General features: G+C 36.1%; 3 protein-coding genes across 3 annotated transcripts; all 3 read left to right on the top strand.

The window, feature by feature from the left end:
- Window positions 1-575: 575 nt before the first annotated feature.
- LOC128922207 (kelch-like protein 17) lies at window positions 576-2,708 on the top strand. Its single transcript, XM_054231995.1, has 6 exons — window positions 576-1,131; window positions 1,199-1,573; window positions 1,635-1,951; window positions 2,075-2,279; window positions 2,330-2,431; window positions 2,496-2,708. Exons 1-6 carry the CDS (start codon window positions 910-912, stop codon window positions 2,673-2,675), a joined length of 1,401 nt encoding a protein of 466 aa, XP_054087970.1. The 5' UTR covers window positions 576-909; the 3' UTR covers window positions 2,676-2,708.
- A 2,088-nt stretch (window positions 2,709-4,796) lies between these two features.
- LOC128922236 (uncharacterized) lies at window positions 4,797-9,729 on the top strand. Its single transcript, XM_054232050.1, is given in 7 exon segments — window positions 4,797-5,061; window positions 6,358-7,079; window positions 7,150-7,235; window positions 7,852-8,094; window positions 8,096-8,514; window positions 8,711-9,516; window positions 9,636-9,729. Coding segments are annotated over 7 exon segments (2,523 nt in total). The 5' UTR covers window positions 4,797-4,874; the 3' UTR covers window positions 9,696-9,729.
- Window positions 9,730-11,117: 1,388 nt separating this feature from the next.
- LOC128922226 (circadian clock-controlled protein daywake-like) lies at window positions 11,118-20,411 on the top strand. The gene is made up of 4 exons (XM_054232031.1): window positions 11,118-11,136; window positions 19,154-19,388; window positions 19,453-19,701; window positions 19,853-20,411. Exons 2-4 carry the CDS (start codon window positions 19,195-19,197, stop codon window positions 20,052-20,054), a joined length of 645 nt encoding a protein of 214 aa, XP_054088006.1. The 5' UTR covers window positions 11,118-11,136; window positions 19,154-19,194; the 3' UTR covers window positions 20,055-20,411.
- The last annotated feature ends 1,638 nt before the right edge of the window (window positions 20,412-22,049 follow it).

Genomic DNA, 22,049 nt, shown 5'->3' with positions numbered 1-22,049 from the left:
TGAAATATACGTCAATGATATGAGAAGTAACACAATAGTCAGTTGAATAGCGGAGAATGCGAGTAAAGGAGAGAGAGATATACAGAGAATAAAAGAGAGAGGCATAAAAACAGTGAGAGAAAAGGGTGAAAGAGATCGAAATGGAGAGACCTTATAAAAAGGTTTTCTTCGGTTTACTAAAGATCAATGATACAACCAGCCATAAAAGGTAATTTCATATAAATTTGCTACATAATATGATTTATAACACTCGAAACCTCTAGCTAACTCATTCAACGGACACTGAGCTTCGTCTCAAAACTTAAGGTTATCCTTAACCTCAAAATTAAAATGCCGCATGAAACACCCTTTACTAACTGAATTAAAAAGAGATCTCATTACTAATTATCAAGAATAGCTCAAATTTATATGTGCTTAACCAGATCGTCAACAATATTACTCAGTAAGAGTTCGCATGTTAAGCCGTCAAGTCGTGTTCGCTTTGAAGTGTAATTACTTATTATTCTCACGATTTAATTAATAAGTACTGAACAACTGCAGTACAAGTGCATTGTGACATAAATAATAACAACAACAGCAAAAGCAAAAACAATAAAACCGGTCATGAAAAAATCCCCTAAAGCTTTAGACGCTTATAAGTGAAGACTGCGCTGCTGTACTGTGTAGATAATTGAAGATTCCACGAATAGGAGCTGTTGATTACTATCTAAACATAGATTTGGTTTTCTTAATCGGAAATTTCTTGAGGAACTATCTTAATTTCTGGATTTAAATATTGCAGGACACCTTTTGAGCTAGACTCGCATCTATTCCATGTATCAAATACTTTAAAAACTAGTATATTTTCACAGGAGTCTTTGATGTACTTCAAAAGATCGACTATTAACTCCATACGACCCACCAATAACGATGAGTAGCTCATCCAGCGATTGCTCGAGCTCTGCAACATCAGGTATATACTGTGAAGGACCTCAAACATCTCCGACTACAAATCAACAGGAAAGTTTACAAGAAGAAGGAACTAATTCTTTAGACTACACCTTGGCTAGAGCGGATCTACTAGACAATGAGGAACAGTGTAATATTTTACGACGACGTATTACAGATTATGAAATCAGAAATTTCATGGAGGTAACTATATATTAAAAACATCTTTGCAGAATATTTATACAATCTCCCATCTCATTTACTATTTCAGGTGTGTAAGAGTCCAGAATTCTTGGACTTCAACGTCGAACACTTAAGGCGTATTGTCGAACATGATGATTTGAATGTAAGCTCGGAGGCGGATATTTTTTGGGCCATCCGACGTTGGTATAGATACGATGAGGAGACACGAAGATGTCACTTACCAGATTTGATTGCCTGTCTACGGCTAACACAATTCGATGTCGATTTCATATATTCACATATAAATACGCTGCCTGGCTGTGAGCTACTCGTGAACAAGGCTGTAGAATGGTTGCTCCGACCTTGCGCACGTGATACCATAACAATGCGCTACACGAAGGCGCGCAAAGTGCTACAAACCGAAGAAGAAACCTACTGGATCATTGTACAAACCCGAGGAGAGGTGAGTGAACACGGACTTATGAAGAGTTTAGACATAATCATAATATATATTCCCAATACAGCATAGGTACGTGGACAAATGTCTTATCCGCTATAGCAAAGCTCTAAATGAATGGCAGAAGTGGACCGACATAAAACTGGAGCGCAGTAACTTTTGTGTAGTACAATTGGATCATATTATCATCTGTATTGGCGGCTTAGAACGTAATACCAAGCCGAGCAATCATGTCAATCGCTATAATTTGAGTACAAAAACTTGGGAGCCAATGCCATCGATGGAACAGCGTCGGGTTTACATGAGTGTCGCTTGCTTGGATGGTAAAATATATGTCTGCGGAGGGCAGAATGAAAAATACCAAGCTTTGAACACCGTGGAAGGGTAAGTGGTTTTGAAAGAGACTTAGACCAAAAGAGATATAGAGGAAGGATGAAGACCGCTAGATGGTCTTAAGTCGTCTCAAATTTATCCAACGCACCAACTACAGTTCCCACCTTTTTCTAGGTTCGACACGATTGCTGGACGTTGGCAGACTATAGCTACCATGTCTGTACACCGCGCCGGTGCAGGTGCTGCAGTCTTGGATGGCAAACTTTATGTGATTGGTGGCTTTAATCGTGCACATTTACGGTCTGTGGAACGTTACGATCCCAAGAAAAATATTTGGACACAATGTGCGGAAATGAATGAGGCACGCGGTTGGCCTGGAGTGAGTGCTAAATGTTGATAAAATCTAACATCTTTAACGAGTATTTTTAGGTGGCGGTACATAATGGGCATATTTATGCGATCGGTGGTTGGTTTAATGGCGCAATGAGAACAGTCGAACGCTACAGCTTGTCCGCTAATAAATGGACGACAGTGAGTTTTGTGATTACTGAGTTCAATGAGAGCTTATAAAATCTTATAAAATGTTTCTCTATAGATATGTTGCCTGAATGTGGCACGCGGTAGCATTTGTGGTTTGTCTATGAATCAGACACTGTGGGCGATAGGTGGCTATGGCGATGGTGCACTGAAGGACACTGTGGAAGTCTACGATGATGAAAATGATAAATGGCTGGAACAGAAAATGTTACCAGAAGCTGGGCGATATGTGCATTAAGTGTTTAAAACTTTGAGTTTGAAAAATAAAAGTGATAAATGTAAAGAAGATTTTTTCTGTATTTAATCTAATGTGGCAACTCAGTAAAATTTTAGAGCGTTTATAATTGAAAATAACTCTTATACATTACACATAAATACTCTAGTTCCGAAGAAAATTACTTTTGTAATTATATGGCAACCCTTTTTTAAAGCAAATGCCTTATCAAATTCATCAAACAATAATTAGCTTATTACTAATCCAAAGCATTAAACAATAATCTATTTAGAATAATTATTGGGAGAAAGATACTTGACTACAAAGAGAGAGACATTTACATATTTGTTTCTTGCCATTGAATGGTTTAAATAGTTTCCAGATTTATTTAAAACTTCATGATTTTTTAGAGATGTATTTCGTTTACTCTATTCTTCGACGATATGGAGAATATAGCCTTAATATTTCCTATGGATCAACAATAACTTTTTGGAAACTGCATAAAAGAGATGAGATGAAAGGGGGCTGGCCCTTCCGCCCTTTTGTCTTTTGTCTTTTTCGCGGCTATGTTTAGAGCTCGTATCTGGCAATAATATACATCTTTGAAACGACGCTTTGCACGATTAGTTTTGATATTGCGTTCAGCAGTTAATGACGTGTAAACATGGAGTTCACTACCGCCGAAATTCGCGCTATTTTAAAGGTTTTCTTCGTTAAAGGCAAATCCGCTAGAGAAACGTTCCGTGAGATTAATGGTGTTTTGGGCGATGGCACTCTATCACATGGAACTGCGGAGGAATGGTTTCGACGATTCAGAGCGGGTAAAAACGACACCATGGGTAAAAACATTGAGTTAGACCGACATGTGGCATCTCGTGACCTCGCCCAGCAGATGAGAGTTAGTCACCAAGCCATTTTAAACCATCTGCAGAAGGCTGGATACACAAAAAAGCATTATTTGACGCAAAGACACCGTCTGGACCGAATCAACGCCTGCGTTATGCTGCCGGAAGGGAGCAAACTCGACCCTGGCGACGAAAAATGGAGCACACACGACAGTATCAGGCGAAAACGGTACTGTTCAAAGGCCGGTGAATTGTCCCAAACAGTGGCTTTGTGTTTTCTGGGATTGAAAGGGAATCATCCACTATGAGCTGCTCCCATATGGCCAGACGCTTAATTCTACTATATACTGCGAACAACTGGACCGCTTGAAGCAGGCGATCGACCAGAAGCGTCCAGAATAGGCCAGCAGGAAGGGTGTAGTGTTCCACCAGGACAACACACTTCGTTGACGACTCGTCAGAAGCTACCGGAGGCCCGGATGGGTAGTTTTATCGCATCCACCATATAGCCCGGACATAGCGCCAAGTGATTAGTGTAAAGTTGAACTCAAAAGAGGCTTGTGAAAAATGGCTGTCCGAGTTCTTCGCAAATAAGGAGAAGAGATTTGACAACATTATACTTACAAAACCAAGAAGTTATTAGCCAAATTTTCTTAACAAAAAGTTGCCATACTGATTAGTTAATTTAAGAAGAAGAATTATCGGAATTAAGTGGAAGAGAGTAGTTATGACTTAACTGAAGAGTTGGTAAATGTTTAATTCGCTTGAAATGCTGTTAACGTGCATACATTTAGTCGTATGTAACTGTAAGATAAGGATATGCTGGTATATTTTCGAATTGTAGATCTCAATGAATCGGAACTTTTATCAATACTACTCCATCTGGCTGTGATCTTATCGAATTTCTCATCCAGCATAGAGTTGTTCAACTTTGTCGGGCCTGACAGATACTCACTCTCATTTGAACGATTACTTTTGCCAATAAAAATGTTTCTTCATAAGATTTATGAGTCTGTGATTAAACAGGTTGTCCGTTTTAAAGCACTCACTTAGTACATATAACGAGAGATCAGAAGAGGGTGATATAAATGGAGAGAGGGTTCGCAAAACACTACGCTATAAAAATAAATAAATTTTATTCAATTATAATTCAATTATTGTTTTCATTATCTAGCTAAGATTTTACTAAGCTTGCGCTCGACGTAAGAGACAAACTTAAAGCTCTTAATGCTAGAGTCTAAAACAGGTTTTTGAGTATTTTACATTACAAAAGTATTATATTTATTAGTCGCCGACGAACACTTGAACTTAACGGATTGCAATGCTCGGATGCATTTTTGTATACAATTTGTATTAAACAGTTATTAAAAACAAAAAAATGGAGCGTTGTTGGAAAAGTGAAAATAAACCGATTTTAGCGAAGAGTGATTTGCACTCCGGCGATTCAAATGAGAGGGAAACCATCATATTAAGCAACTGTGAACTAGTACAAAGTGATATTGATGTGATAACGCAACATTTTGCTTATGCAACATATTTGGATTTGTCATATAATGAGAAAATAGGTAGGAAATTGTAATGAGTGTGAGGTGTGACGTATAATGAAGTAATTATAGCTCTAACTGCATGACTCGGCTGCGCACAAGACAAAAAAAACTTGTATGCTGACAGCGCATGCTGTGTGTAATAGCAACAGCAATAAATTTAATTCATTCAGTTTGCTTTGCATTTAATTGCATTTACAAGATTCATTGCTAGCGGTGACTTTGCTGTTATTGCCGAGATAATTATGAGAGGCTTATTATTGCTTTTGTTTTTGCTTATTTGCATTATTTGTTGATATTAACAATTTTAATTGTTGGTTGTTATGATACTGTTGTTGTTAATTATTGGCGGTAAAAATGCCGGTATTTGATGTTACATGAATGTGGTTAGGAGAAATAGGTGCACAATTTTCATTATTTGTTTAATTAGCATCCCATTTACATGAGGCCGATTTCTCTAATTCATGATAGAGCCCTGTGACAGTTATGTGACCGTTATAAAATGAAGCAGATCACACCTTATATTACTCAGAAAACGGTAGCCATGACCTCTCCGGCAAGTAGAACAGTCTTAGCATTTTTCAGAGCAGATCAGCCGTCCACTACTTCGATAGTTCCTCGGTCATGTGGAACCATGTTTAAGTAGCGGCCACGAAACCAATCAGAAACTCTTTCGAATGTCGTTTAAACAGTGGCAGACACTGCTCTAGAGTGCTATCATGGTTAGCCGTGCCGACGGCTTTCTCGTGCCCAATACTTAATGCAAGTTATGACCCAAGCGGTTGTTGTTGGTGCTGGAGCGTCAAAAAGCATTCCTCCAAATAATTTTAAAGAATGCTACAGAGCCCTTGACTCCATAAAAATCCGTATCCGCTCCAGATACATAGACCCGACTATAGTGGAACCTACGTGGTCTTTCGAAATGCCGACGGTCTCAGTTATCTCGTGCTCTTTCAACCGGGCGTCTGTCAATATAAAATGGTGTACTTTTGTCGCGTTATACTGCGTGGTAACAGCGGGGTTCTTGAGGAAGTCTCATCATAAACCGACATACGACCACATTGAAACCCGTTAGACCAATTGCTGAGGGTTAACATCGATGCAGAAAAGTCCAGCGCTCCTTGATTTAACTCTGCGAATTCATTTCCAAAAAAGAATCGAAAAACCGATATTATTGCCTATGTCGAGTCCACAACAAGGCGAAAAGATAATTCAAATTGTGTATATTGCCCCCAGGTTTACTTAGAATATTTTAGGCTCATACAAATAATACAGAATTAAGTGATCTAAAAGTTAAATCAAATCTTCTACTTTTAGCATCCATTAAATTCCTACTGACCCCTACAACGCTGTACCTTAAGGACTGCACGAGCTTGCATGAAATAAAGTACAGCTTCAGCACTTGCATGCTGAAAATTCTAGATATATCAGGCTGTCCTATTGACTACCAGGAACACTTCGTGAACTATGACTTTCCGACGTTAGTAAGTCTCACGCTCAACTGGCAACCGAAAGTGGATTGGCAAAAGCTGCTAGGAAAACTGAAGGCGTTGAACAATCTAAAGCTTGAAAACGTTAGCAAGCAGAACTCAAAAATCACCGGCGCCGAGAAACCCCCTGAAAGTTGTAAAACGCTGCTAATGGCGCTGTCCGATTGTAAACATATCAAATCTCTCACTTTTGATGGCCTGCTGAACGTGCATGATATCGGTCACTTGAGCAAGTTGACTGACAGAAAACTGTCATTTCATATTAGAAACGAAAGCGTTCAACATTTAAGCAGATTGCATGACTTACAAAACTTAGACACGCTCTATCTGGAGCACGTCAATGATGTTAAAGATGTTGATTTGTTAAACTTAATAAAAAATTGCGCAAACTTGTCAAAAATAACATTGGATTATTGTGATGGCGTGACAAGGGATTTCATATTCAGCGCTGCTGAGTTCTTGCGCGAACGCGATAAAGATGAACCACTAAAGGCGCGTCTCAACCTGGAGATGTGTGGCTGTGCCGGCATAACGGAAGATATACAGGAGGTAAGTCCCGAGTTCCTACAAAAATATGGAGACTTTCTAATATTATTTATTATTTTTTAATCCACCCAAGCATCCTCTATATGCGAAAGCTGAATCCGCTTTGAGCTTAATATTATTCCTCGAGTGCAAACATCCAACGACTAGCTACAGAAATGAGTGAGTACATAAATGATTTTTGAATTATGTGAGACTAGAATTCACGAGCAGTCGCTTAAAATGGAACGCAAATAAAATTCAAACCAAAGTTCGGAAGCGAGACCTGCCACAAATTCGAGGTCCCAAGCATTTTACTACTTAATATTGGGTTGTTTTAAAGCTGTTTCCCAAGCTAGGATCTCTTTTGGATCAATCTTATTCACCCTATAAGATCTAGGTCGGTCCGATCTCCTCGATCCTAAAGCCCTGAATTATAACTGTCAGATCCTTGAGATCCGAATCAATTCGTAGAACTCATTTGGAGTTCCAAGTTACGTATTCAAGCTTCCGTCAAGAACCTGAGTTGCGGATGTTATCTCAACTGAGAGGTCAAATAATTTTGGACCTGTTTCCTAAGATAAGAGGCTTTGACTACTTTCAGACAAAATTTTCGTTGAAAAGATGGGTATTTAAGACCTAATACCATCAATTCATTCTGTTTTAGAACTTTTGAACAAAGTTTTTGGAAATCTACGTTCCAGTTCTAAACAATTTGTCCTCTTAAAAACACCCTTAACTATAGGAATGCCTTTCGAAATGCAAAACACATATAAACTACATTTTTCTCTGATTTCAGCCTCATCGTACCCTATCCACCGCCAAATGTACAACTGAGCATTTATGTACTCTTCGAAATCTACAAGAAGCTCATACACCAACCGGTTGCACAGCGATTCGCCACCGTTTGTGAAGATTCCGAAAACGCAGCCATCGAAGAGGAGCGACATCTAAAGATAATCGCTTGTCGCAAAGCGAAAATCGTACACAATGACATCTATGATGCTTACTTGGAGATTACGTCTGAAAGCAAAGATTTTTTCCAAGAACTCAATAATCAATAATCGTGTAATCGTTTTTGATAAGATACTTGATGATTTTCCAAAACTGAAGCGCTTAAGGCTCATAAATTGCTTTATCGCTGAAGAGGAGTTTCCTATGAATAAGCAATATAATAATATCAGCGATTTGGAAGTATTGGGTGCAAATGCTTTTCGACTGTGGCAAGGTATAGCCGTACTTTTTCCGAATGTCGGAGTAGTAAATCTAATGGATGCTGCACTCGAAAGCCCTTTGGAGATAGCAATGTTTAGAATACCACGTTTTAAAGACAACACAGTCTTCCAAAATATCACGAAGTTCTCTGTGATTGGCAGTATTTTGTGTGATGAGGGCGTGGAGTTCCTAGCTAATCTAACACATCTGAAAAATCTCTCTATTGTCCGAAACTCAAAAGTAACAGGTAAGTTATTACAACGTTGAGATCCTATTCCGCAAAGTTTCGTCGAATTATATTTTTGCGATTATCCAACTGAGTCTGGTATTCTAGGATAAGTTGTCCAGCTTGATGTAGAATTCAATACAAGATATCGGAATTTACTAAATTTTCAAGCTTCCTAACCTCACTTTATATTCTAATTAAAACCTTCCTTTTTCAGGCAAACATATCGCCGAGCTCAGCAGCGTCGAGGAGCTCCAACTGAGTTACTGTGAGAATGTGAGCCACTACTACTTAGCAGACATCCTGAGCTCTTTATCACTACGGTCACTTGACTTGCGTCACAGTACATTCATTGATGTCTCTATGCACCTCACGAATCTCATGTGGTTGAGTTGTGAAACGCTTGTTACACTCAAAATCGACTGGAAGCTAGAACATACCATTACGGCATTACAAACGCTGCAAACATTAAAGGATATTGAAGTGCGAAATTTCAATACAAATTCTTGTGCGATTTGTATGCGTGACGAACAAATTCACTGCTCATGTGCTGAAGATATCCAATCACGTTTAATACCACGCTTTTTTCGCACGCTCATCGCGCGTACTAACATCACAAAGCTGACACTCGAAGCTAAAGTTTTGTGTAGAAATCTCAATTACTTGCACCACCTGCGACACCTAACGCACCTCAGCATTATTGCGAAGAAAGCCGGGCTGGATGGTTTTTGCATACCAACGAATTTCTCTCAAACCCTTGGACAGCTTGTGAACTTGGAGTATTTGTACTTAGCGAGGTTTTTCTACTGCTATGACGACGTTATTTATATTGTCGATAGATGTCGCAAACTAAACGAGGTTAGATTAAAGAAGTGTGTTGGGTTCTCGGATGTGGTGCCCTATGACCTAGTTGAAGTACTGAAGCACAAACGCACTAAGGATCAGCTGCCGTTCAGATTATATATGCTTAACCTGATGGTGGACTCCAGCGAAGCGTATAGTATGAGTAGTAATAATTTTGGCATTAAAGAATTTTTAATTGAAGCCACTGTATTTTCAGGAGCGCTCGGGCGACAGCAATCAGGAAGTAAGTAGTTTTGTCATCCTATAAGAACGATTTTTTAATGAACATAATTTACGACATAAAACAGGTTAACCGCTTTGAAGATATTGCAGATTATATAAAAGTGATTTTTCTTTAGAACCGAAGCAACAAATACTTTCGAAAAGTACTTAAAACTATCGATTAACGAATAAGTTATATACTTAATAAATGACTGAAAACACTTAGTAATACAATTCATTGTTTATTATTTCCTGCACGAACCCGAAGGTTTTCGACACCAATATTCAGGATCATCTATATAGATAAACCAGTTTTGAAGCGCAATGACTCTGAACTCTTTTTTGATAAGCTCGCTTATGGATGAATTAGTCTATGAAGACAATTAACGAAACTCAAAGGGCCATTTCCATAAGATTTTTCATTACATATTATTCAAAGATTTTGTCTCCGGCGATAAACTCCAAGTTCCAAGTCTCCAAGTCAATAAAAACTTTAAGGCGCTGGTTTCCTTATTAACAAACAACCGTTTTGGTTTGAAGAAGTCTCAGTACTTTGAAGAAAATTTGATGTTTCCATCTACGATGAATCTTGGTGCACGGACAACCTAGGGTATCTCTGATCAACCGATCAGCCGAATCTTCAATATAAATGAGTACTACAAAGTCGGATCAGACTGGAGCATAACAATAGCCAATATTTATTGAAAAGACTTTTGGGAGGAACGTTTTGGTCGGCTTTAAGCGGTCAGATGCCAGTCAGATGGGAGCTATAATTTAGAGCCGTTCTATCGTTTTGTAATCTGCTATAAAAGAGTGACGTTCTTATTTGAACACATTATTAATTATTTTAATTTCCAAGGTGGAAGCAGAAAGAGATATTCGTGAGATATATACAGAAATGGTAACCAATATGTGAGAAAACTTAAGACTCGTTATTTCGACTAATTCCACCGACGAAACCGTCAGAAGAGACTCAACTACCTATTCATATTACAAATCTCTCGAATCTCTCCAAAGCTGCTGAGAGCAATTTTTTCAACCAAACTCTTGAAAAAACATATAATTCATGACAATCAAACACACATCCAGCCATATTTGGTTATAAATATCTCATTACTTCACCGTCTGACTTCAGAAGCCTTAGCGACGAGAGCACATTTTCCACTTGAAGGCGTTAACAATAGCATCAACACAATAAAATACATAAATAAATCTTCAAAAGGTGCGTGCCATATAAGAGACCTTAAAATTTACCCCATCAATGAATGTGTTAACAGCAAGAAAAAAGCCTACAACAACACAAATAGGAAGAAAGACCACAAAATGAATGACAAAACAATGATTTTCATCTTTTTTGCCACACATATGGAAATGATATGCCAGAAATTTGAGTAACTCATACATAATATATTAAGCGCATATCCAAGGATATCGTGTCGGTGAATATTAGGCACATAAACTACGGCTGCGACTCCATCATAATATTTGTTTGAAGACTAAATCAATTTATTGTATTTTTCATTGGAAATTCGAGTCAAATACGAGTTTTCTCGGATATTTATAACGGTACACAAAAAGGTAAAAAAAATGATATTAAAAGTATTATTATTTAATGTTTGGGTGTGTGAGTATGTGTTGAATAATATGAGAAGCCTTAGAAAGAGTCAAATCATAAACAACCAACAGGAAATCGAACTTAGAAATAAAGAGTACAACTAAGAACGACCAATATTTTCATCGATAACATTTTTTCATCCAAAGAGTTGAAATTCTGCAAATTATTGAGTTGTTTCCGGGTTTCTGAGTGAATTTTCATTTTATTATCATTTTTCATTTTAGTGGGTTGTTTCAAAGGAAGGCAAGCACCCGACTTCTTCTAATAGCAATACTAAGACCGCAGATCTCCGAAAGTTACTCACACCATCGTTGTCAAGATTTTGTTGAATGTTTTTAAGGAGCCGTAGTTAGCTCCGTCTCTTAAAAAGAATAAGAACTCTGGGGGACTAGATGACAGATTAGTGAATCAACAATTTTGGGCAAAGACTGTTGAATGGAAGGACTTCTAGACATACTTAAATCGGTTTCATTGCCTTGAGTTCTTTGCAAAGGCATATCTCCCAAAATCCAGTCGATTGAAAATACCTGGCCTTTGTTTAAAATCTACAACTAACGAATCTTGGAAAAATAATAAACAAAATTGAGATAGGTACGCAGATGAAGAATATGACTTATGTAAAAGCAAGTCGATCTGACTTTCTGACTTAACTGTATTCGGGTCGTATTCGTATATAGCCTGAAATACTCCGGATTTTTATCCAGCAAAAGATAGTCAATTTGACAGCATTCTTCAAACTGTTTATCGAAATTTTTTTTTTGCCGTAGCAGCACAACCCAAGGGTTGGATCTACAGATAATTATATTTTGAAAGGCCAGCCCTCAAGATCAGATTTACCGGAAACAATGTACGACGAAGCAACTGAGTCTTTCATCTTAAGAGAGTATAGATTAAAATTTAGTGTTATTTCCTGTATAGGTACTTGAGTATCTGAGAAGTAGTCGATCCTAAGATCTTGTATTTCATTCCAATAACGTTGACTGCGTTTATGAGGGACTTTATCAAGTCATATAGTCGGAGGTATAGTAGGTAGAGTGGTTTCTCTATCGTAATCTGATTCACGAACTACCGAACTTCAGACCCACACTCAAGACACTCCACTACTACAGTCGCCCTGCCAACACTGAAGCAATTATGAAAGCTCCAATCATTCCCATCGTAAAGCTTTCACAATAACTCCTAGCTTTCCACAAACTTTATCTAAACTCTCCTAGCAACATTTGGCTATAAATTGTCATTTCCAATACGAATGCTTAAATAGTTTAACCCAATTTATATGACAAACTAATATGTGTCTGACAACCACCTATCTAGCTATTTGCACACCGCATAGCAGGCAACAATGCTATTTTCCGGTCAAACGAATATATAAGCCTCATGTATTAGTATGTGGCATGACAGTTGGGTCATTTCGATAGTTTAAGGCCAATAAATATCTCACCCAAGTATGACTCATTGGTCTGTTTTCGATACGATAAACGATGGTTAACTCTCCTGTCAATACACAAAAGTAGGTGACAACAGCAAACAATATGGGCAACAACACAGAAGCATAACAAAGTTATGCCATAAACGCTTAGAATACATAAATTAAATCAAATGTTTCATCACTTCAATGCGATCAATGGGTCGGATGCTCGGTCATCGTAGGTGCTTGCGTGTTTATGCGTCTGTTTGTGTGAGGTTCCACTTCAGAGATATGAATGTGTAGTGTGTTGTTGGGCGCTCAGCAGTTGGGATATCTCAAGTTAAGGAAATTTCATTGCATGAATTTGCGAAAATTCTATAAAGCAAAATGAATGGGCACTCAGCAACAACAATAACAAAACACAAACATACTTACAAATACATAATAAATCAATAGAAGTTGTGTGCAGGCGAGAAGAAGGAGCAAAAAAGGGATGAGAAAAAAGTATGAATATATCTAATAAAATATTTTTCAAGCAATCTTATATTTTTCTCCGTATGACAACGAGAAATATATTTGTACACGCATATGCGTATGTAAATATATTTGTGTAAATAAATATTAGGGTGGTTCTAAGGTGAAAAAAGTATTTTTGAGAAGGTCTACTAAATTCACATGTAAGTTCTAAATCCCATTAAACGACCGGTTCCGATTAGTTAGAAGGATTCTAAATTCATATTGTCTTAACAGTATTTAATATGGCTTACAATTTGGTCAGTTAGTTGTTTACTGCGTTCTAAGACTGCAAATACTGGATGCAAAAAAATATATATTTCGTTGTTGTAATATTAGGGTAATCACAACTTTTCGTCTTTGTGACACGCCTTAATATTGCAGAATTGAGAGCAAAATTTATGTATTTTATCTTTGAATCTGATATTATCAAGTTAGGAGCTAATACTGAAGACAACTTTTCACATACAAAATTTAGTACCACCCTAATAAGTAAATGTATGTATGTAACAATCAATTGGTTACAAAAACAAAACAAACATTAACAAAAACAAAAAAATAAAGAACAACAAAGAGATATCTGAATAGATTGTTTGACGCAATCAAGAGCAACCACACAATAGCCCAACAGAAGTGGCATCATCCCATACACTCCTATACCAACTCATATATGTATGCATATACATATATACCTTTCACAGCAGAGTAGGCTACCTCTTCTTTTCCTAAACTTCTTTTGTATCCTAAACATGCTGAAAGGACATACCTAAGTGTCTGTATATTTTATATTTGCCAATTAATAATAAGCGTTGGAACGAAATATAATAAATTGGAATATAAATGTAAGCAGTTGCTTAAGTCTTGAGTTGAACAGCTACAGGAAGGAAGACAAACCGGCAATTCAACGAAAAGCTATTAACATTGATATCCTTTATATCCTGCTGAATGCAATATATGCAAAATGTTTGACTTATGTGGGATGGAAAACAAAAGAAATTAAAGAAAAGAGACCACTGTAACTGCTACTCGGTTGTTCATAGGTTCGTTGCCGAACTACTATTAAGTATGAAACTATTGAAAATTTGTTTCAATCATTATCGTCCTTCGAAAGGCAATATACCATTATTTTAAAGGGGGAGGAAAATATGAGCATCTTGTCTTAAACCCCATCTTGAACAGACCTCGAAGCTCTACCAACCTCTAAATCCACACAATTTATATTAACTTTCTTACCTTTGTTGACATCACATATACTGTTATTCAATCCCATGCTGCGTTTGCACATTCAAAGAATACAAATAATTTGATCGATCAGCCATTCAGTCAGCCATTCGAGTCAGTCCATTCGAACATTTTTAAGTGAAGTTTGCATAATTTTTAAACTTTTCCCTTAACTCTCTTTTAGTGTCTACAGCTCAATTGTCTAGCTAGTTGTCAAGTAGGAGAGTGGGGGGAGGAGAGATGAAATTTACGACTTATGCGCTTCTTCGAAGCCAATCAAATATACTTATGCTACTTAAGTTTCAAGAAATTAGAAGAAGCATCACCTCAAAGCTCACATAATTTCTCAACTTCAGTGAGTGCTCACTGAAATTTAAGCAGTTCACGGCTCATTAAAACTTTCGCGGAGGATATTAATTATTGGCGGTATTTAGTTGAGCATACACACATACATATAATGTTCAAATTACATGCACATACACTCTCGCACACGTGCATATACATAAACTTATGTATACATAGAAAGCCACACACATCCAGTTGAACTAAAGATGAATATTTGCCTCGCCTTCCTTTGCAGCGAAGTGAATTTCAAATACGATGAACAGCTGTGCGCATACTTACAATCATACAACCATTCACTGCCGTTTACACTCTTGGTAATTATAATATTGCATATAACTATGTAATGGAAATAATTAATCAGATTTATGACATTTGATATATTCTAACATCTCTTTAAAGCACATGCACATTCATTCATATATTTAGGTACATGCATGTAAACAAGTATATTTAGTATGTACCAGTGGGGCTAATTTCCTGTATTACATAAGGGAATTGGATATGCATGTGCTCTCATAATATTATTAAGTACCATAAGAAGGTCGAGTTCTCACTTTCGCTACGAAAATTTCAAGTGAATTATTTTAATTTACTTAAATATAAAAATTATTTCATAACTAATTTTTTATTTTTGATAATTAATCATCACATTCAATAATTTAAACCTTTCGTTCATTCATTATTGATCTCATTTGATCATGGTTTCGATTTCTTATTAACTGATGTGATATTCGAACTTTCACGTATCGCACCCCATCTGTGACCTCTACTCGCTAACATATGTTCCTGATACTTAATTTAAAAAAAACACTGATACACGTGGTTTATATTTCAAAACATAAATCTCTTAGTGCCGATCTTTAAATTTATATGAGGCCCTGGATTGGTTAGTTTAGAATATTACGGAATCCATGTAGGATGATACATAATGTTGAACAGTATGATATATCTTTGATCTAAACCAAAAAATGGTATGAGGATACCATTCCTTTTATCTAAAATCTCTGATATGTGACTTATTACATTCGTTCTTGATACATTAACATTAATGATTGTTATTTAATATTGAGCCTTTTGATCGCACAAACTTAATTTTATATTTTTTTATTTCGATATTTCGTGTTTGTTATCGATCAACTGAAAGATCATAAGTCCTTCCGGTTCCTTATCTTTGATAATTAATGTAGTATTATATTTAATCTCCGACCTTTGTCCTTTTGTAAGCGCATCTCTGATTTGATTTCTATTTTGTATCATTCTTGAATGTTTTTTTGATCCTTGCTCTCCGGTTTCTATTTACATCTCATCTACTTATTACTCTTACTTTCCTTTCAACTTTTATGACATATTGCCCTTGATCTACGATCCGTCGTTCTCGTATTTGTTTTTGATTAGGGATTATGATCTTTTGACTTGAAACTGCGAGCCTCGACCTTTGGCCTTCTTCTTTGAAATGTAATCTTTGATCATTATTCCTCGACCTATTTACATCTATTACGCTGATCTCTGCAATTTTTTTAAATTATTTGAAATACTTTGAAATCTGAACTTTATTATTTCATGTGAAATTGCTAGCCGTTTTATTTGCTGTTTTTAGAGAGAAAAAGTTTTTGAATTTCGTTTTAAAAGACAGGTTTTTAAATTCTGTTGTGCTAATAAATTTCTATTCTATACTTTCGTTTGTATGGGCTAACTTTTCATAACCAGTCGTGCTCTTTTGGTGCTTGAATTTTAAATAAACAAGTAAGGAAGGGCTAAGTTCGGGTGTAACCGAACATTTTATACTCTCGCAATTTATTGATGTAATTTTATAAAGATAACACAATTCGACCCATATATTTGGTATAAAGTTCAATAGAATAACGAAAATCATCATAAATAGTATATGGGGACTGAGGTAATTCCTAAACCGATTTCACTCGTTTTCCCCACCAAGATACAATGTATCGAAGACTATACGCTCGCTTAATTTAATATTACTTATAATTAGGTATATGGGATCTGGGGGAAGTTATGACCCGATTTTTACCATTTCAGGTACAGAGAGAAACTGTTATAAGAAAAAAATTCAGAGGGAATGAATTACATAAAAATATCTGAGTGATTTACCTATATTTTCGGTGTCCGATTTTGACAATTTTTCCATAAGTGATGTCGCAGCTCAAATATAGTATTTGTGTAAAGTTTTATTCCGCTAGCTTCATTGGTTCCTTATGAATACATTATAAAGTAAACGAATCAGATGGAATGCAAAATTGAGTTATATGGGAAGTAGACGTAGTTGTGAACCGATTTCGCCCATATTCTACCCGTGTCATCAGGGTGTCAAGAAAGTGTTATATACCGAATTTCATTGAAATCGGTCGAATAGTTCTTGAGATATGGTTTTTGACCCATAAGTGGGCGACGCCACGCCCATTTTCCATTTTGTGAAAAAATCTCAGTGCAGCTTTCTTCTGCCATTTCTTATGTATTGTATAGTGGTTATTATCCGATTTCTTTCATTTTTGGACTGTCTAAGGAAATGACTAGAAGAATCGACTGCAGAAAGTTTGGCTTATATAGCTTTATTGGTTTGCGAGTTATATACAAAAAACCTATTTGGGGGCGGGGTCACGCCCACTTTTCCAAAAAAATTACATCCAAATGTGCCCCTCCCTAATGGGATCCTATGTTCCAAATTTCATTTTCATAACTTTATTTATGGCTTAGTTATGACACTGTATAAGTTTTCGATTTTCTCCATTTTGTGGGAGTGGCAGTGGACCGATTTTGCCCATTTTCGAAAGCAACCTCCTCAGGGTGCCAAGGAACATGTGTTCCAAGTTTCATTAAGATATCTTAATTTTTACTCAAGTTATCGCTTGCCCGGACAGACGGACAGACGGACAGACGGACGGACGGACAGACGGACGGACAGACATCCGGACGGACAGACATCCGGATTTCAAATCTACTCGTCATCCTGATCATTTATGTATATATAACCCCATATCTAACTCTTATATTTCTTGGTGACACAAACAACCGTTATGTTAACAAAACTATTATACTCTGTGCAACAGGTTGCGAGTGTAGAAAAAGTGATTGTACGCAATATATTTCAATTAATACAATTAAAAAATAATTAAAAATAATAATAATATATCGTTTGTTGTTCTTTGAATCGATGTATTATTACAGCAAGCAACTTAATTACTGGCACACCTGTTTTGAAAATTAGTGACGCACTGCGACCAGATTACCCATTACAAAATGATTACGTAACGTAATAGAATAAAATGAAAACTAAAAATTACTGACTTGATTTACACTTTCTCATCACCTGACGTCAAGTTCAAAAAAGCATTAAATAACTCACAAACAGGTGCAAGCTTTATTGAAATGTGTTCAAAAGAGAATTCAACTAATATTTTCAATATGCATGAAGTAATTTAATACCTTGTGTTGCAGTTATTCACTAAAATACCTTTGTTTATCGACGTACTAAATATAATTTACATACAACTGTAAATTCAATGATAGAAAAAAAAATAAATACTATAATTTATACAAAAATTTAAAATAAAATCAACGTAATTAAACTACCGCGTGAAACATCATTTAGGAGCAATTAAAATCGAAACTCAATAATCATCAATTTTTACTAGCACGTTTTAGCTGTAAATACTTGTTTTCGTTGCTATTATTGTAAAAATAATTTTAATTTTCCATATTTGTACTATTCAAACTCATGATCACTCAAAGTTCACTTTTTAGTAGTTTTATAAATTGAGCTTCACTAAGCATCATTCTGTCAGTTGTCGTTGTAACGTCCGCGAGTATACTAACGGTATTAAGTGAATTTGCGATAGATAGCGGATAACAGTGTATAAAATGGGTCCAAATACAAAATTCGGTTCGAATCAAAAACTAGTTTTATTGACCTTGGCGGCGGCGATTTCTAAATATATAAATAGTGATCCTCTCCCAGGGATACAGACCACCCACGACGTTCGAGGATAGGCAACTCCACTGCGAAACACCGCATTTGAATTAAATATTAGACCTTCGCGGACTCTTTTTGCAACGTGGGGTTTAGGAAAGTTCGTGGCGAAATGACGTCGATTTAGATATATTTAGATAGTCATAAAAGTACCTTCAGTTATGCCAAAGATGTAAAGGGGTCTAAGCCTAATACTTCAGCAAATTAAATGAAACCGATAAAATTTATAAAGTAAAATGAAACCGATAAAGAAGGCGGTCTCTCTTTAACCGGAACTACTTACTTTGAGACATAAATTTCGAACCTCGGGTTAAATATTTGGTACTGATAGCGGGACTCGCTATAAAAGAAGATATTGATGTGATGTCAGTATCCATCTTTGTCCAGTATTTTTTTTTTTACAGGAAAGAAATATTTGTTAGTTATATTTTTTTCGACGTTATTTGATTAAGAGTCGTTTTACGTCGACATGGAACTAACCAAACTACTTTTCGCATTATTTTTCCAGCTGAACCCATTACGAAATGCCACTTTGCCGATGAAAAATGCATGATCGAGCAGGCGCACAAGTTGTTTAAGAAAGCTGCCACAGGTGTGCCTGAAAGGGATATACCAGCTTTGGAGCCGTTGAAGTTGGATAAGATTGAAATGTTGGGTGATAAAAATAGTGCTTTAAAAGTTGACTTGATAATGAACGATGTGGAGATACATAATTATACGAAGGCGCGCGTTACATCGATCAAGTAAGTTGGGAGAGAGAAGTGCATTGTGCTCGGAAAATATAATATCAATATCTTGTACCTCTAGAGGCTTCAGCAAAGATCTCAGTAAACCAATGAAAGTCGTCACGCAAAATTTCAATCCGCGTATCATTATCAAGTCGAAATATAAGATCAATGGCAATATACTTGTGTTGCCTATTAGAGGTGAAGGTGAACTCACTATGGTGTTGGACAATGTAAAAACCCGCTTTTCGACCACACTCAAAGTGGAGGAGCGTAATGGTAAAATTTATTTGTCTGCTGATACCATCAAACTCGAAACTCAAATGGACAAGTAAGTTAGATATTCTTAAACTTTAGTTAATTTCTCTAGCCATCGGACCACTCTATCGTAATCTTCAATATAAATTTTAATATTTAACAGAATTTTGACAATTATTCCTCTATTGTTCGTTCTCTCTCTCTCTCATATCTCTCTTTTCTAGGGTTCACACTGACATGACAAACCTCTTTAATGGCGACAAAACGCTCTCTGAGAGCATGCTCCAGGTATTGAACGACAACTGGCGGTTACTCAGTGATGATCTGACGCCGATTATCAACGAGGCATTGGGGAATAAAGTGAAAGAGTTGTTGAAGAAATTCTTCAAAGATGTGCCGTATGATGATTATTTTTTGGCGGACTAAATGAGTGTGTTTGAATAAAAAAATGTGAGAGACTTTGAATAATATAATAGAAGTTACTAGCGTTTTTATTTTTTTCTTGAAAAGAGATCAGAATATAATAATTTCTTAGCATAATACTGTTGAGAAGTAGAAACATATTCACCATAGATGAACGAAAGTATTTCGCGGCACATATTAACGAGAAGAGGGAAAGACTGTAGTTGACCAAAGAAAATTCAAAGCTTGTGTCCATAGTTGATGTTGTATTGATTAAAAATTTACTGAATATTTGCTGTATTCTTTATAGATTGATATTTACAGATCATATACATACATTAAAATATCAATAAATGAAAGCAAACACTGTAATAGAACAAAGGCATACGGAAGATATCCACTTATACTTTAAAATATATATTTATAAGGGTTGTATGGTGACAAAGGTATTGGAAATTACAGCTGATGAGCACGTAATCCATTGCTTCCACAAATAACAACAATAGAAACAAATAGAGTCACATCTAATGCAGTGAAATGCAAACAAATACGACTACACACCCTTAGAACAAACAGGACGTGAGTAAATCACATAGTCAAAATCGGTGGTGAAAGGATATGCATGCAAATCATACGCACGAAAGGTTCCAGATATGTAAAACAAATAGAAAGAAAGCGAAAAAAGAAACTCAAATGAATTCGATCAAAAAATAAGAATGAAAACAAGTCAATATGACAAAATGTTAGAAGAATCATATATATTTTTATTTTCAACCCTTATTAAGGCATACTTCAGCTTTGCTGTTCCAACTATGATACAAAACTCACACCCAATAAATGTCGCAAAGGCAAGCAGCAGAAATCTGAATTTTTATTTATTTTTTATTTTTTCTACCGTAACGGAAATGGGTATGGAAGTGAAAACCGATTGCAAATAAAAATAAAGTAAATAAAAGTGTACGCAAATAAAATGCAGTTAATGGAGTGCAACGGAGCGGGCATGGATATAACAAATAAGAAAGCATAAAATATATCCAAAAATAAAGCTGAAAGGCAAATAAAAATAAATAATATCAAAGTAGTTAAAGACTTGATAGTAAGTATTGCAGTTGAGAACATTAAGTTGAATATGAATACATAGGTTGAGTCAAAATTTCAACTTTTGAATAATGATTACATTTAATACTATTACTATTTCTTTTTTGTACAATCAGTATAGTTCCAACACTGCTTTACTTATCCTTTGTTTAAATTACCACAATTAACAAGCATTGAATGCAAAGTAGTGATTACTGCGATTACTTGTTTTTTAATAAAAAATAGTATAAATCCAACGATAAGAGAAACAGTATATGTATGAACAACTATAAAGGGAAAATCTAATAATAGCAGAGAAAATAATTTCCGAGAGCGGAATACATTTTCACTCACATATCTACAACTACTATATTGAATTTCCATAATATAAAATGCACCGATGTGGCACCACCAAATGATTGATGATGGTCAACGTGGATGAATTGTAAGTGAATAGTGACAGCGGAACGGAGCAAACCTTCTATGACTGCAATGATTGTGCTAGAGAATTCTCATACTTTACTTACACACACGAGTTGACTTACACACGAGTCTTGACGAAAAAGCGACTGATATGCAAGCTGCAATAAATAAACGCTAGCAAACCGCCCTGAATCCGTTCCACGGTCCGACCCACTTCTCTACTTCTCAACCATTCCAAGCCATCTACGCCCTTTGCCCACTTTTTATTCAACAAAGAAATGCATTTAAAATGCGACAAGCAGCTGAAACTCTGGGACAAAACATTGTGTGGCCGTATAAGAGTATCATATATTGTATATGTGAAGGAGAGTATTTGTGGCAGACTATTACGTGCAACATGAGCATTAAATAATGCAACAAGAATTGTGCACAATTTTAATAATCGCTGAAAACAATAACGATTACAAAATACGAGTTTATTGCATTCTCTGTATAAACCATGAAGGAAAGAAAAGCTTT

The sequence above is a fragment of the Zeugodacus cucurbitae genome, chromosome 5, assembly GCF_028554725.1.
Source record: "Zeugodacus cucurbitae isolate PBARC_wt_2022May chromosome 5, idZeuCucr1.2, whole genome shotgun sequence".
Taxonomy (NCBI): domain Eukaryota; kingdom Metazoa; phylum Arthropoda; class Insecta; order Diptera; family Tephritidae; genus Zeugodacus; species Zeugodacus cucurbitae.
This window is presented reverse-complemented; position numbering and strand designations above follow the sequence as displayed.

Bases quoted from the DNA above. Each gene is read 5' to 3' on its own strand.
- LOC128922207 (XM_054231995.1), top strand. From the start codon at position 910: ATGAGTAGCTCATCCAGCGATTGCTCGAGCTCTGCAACATCAGGTATA. The intron at 1,132-1,198 runs GTAACTATATAT...TTACTATTTCAG, and splicing joins AAATCAGAAATTTCATGGAG to GTGTGTAAGAGTCCAGAATT. The intron at 2,432-2,495 runs GTGAGTTTTGTG...GTTTCTCTATAG, and splicing joins CCGCTAATAAATGGACGACA to ATATGTTGCCTGAATGTGGC.
- LOC128922226 (XM_054232031.1), top strand. From the start codon at position 19,195: ATGATCGAGCAGGCGCACAAGTTGTTTAAGAAAGCTGCCACAGGTGTG. The intron at 19,389-19,452 runs GTAAGTTGGGAG...TTGTACCTCTAG, and splicing joins GCGCGCGTTACATCGATCAA to AGGCTTCAGCAAAGATCTCA. The intron at 19,702-19,852 runs GTAAGTTAGATA...TCTCTTTTCTAG, and splicing joins CTCGAAACTCAAATGGACAA to GGTTCACACTGACATGACAA.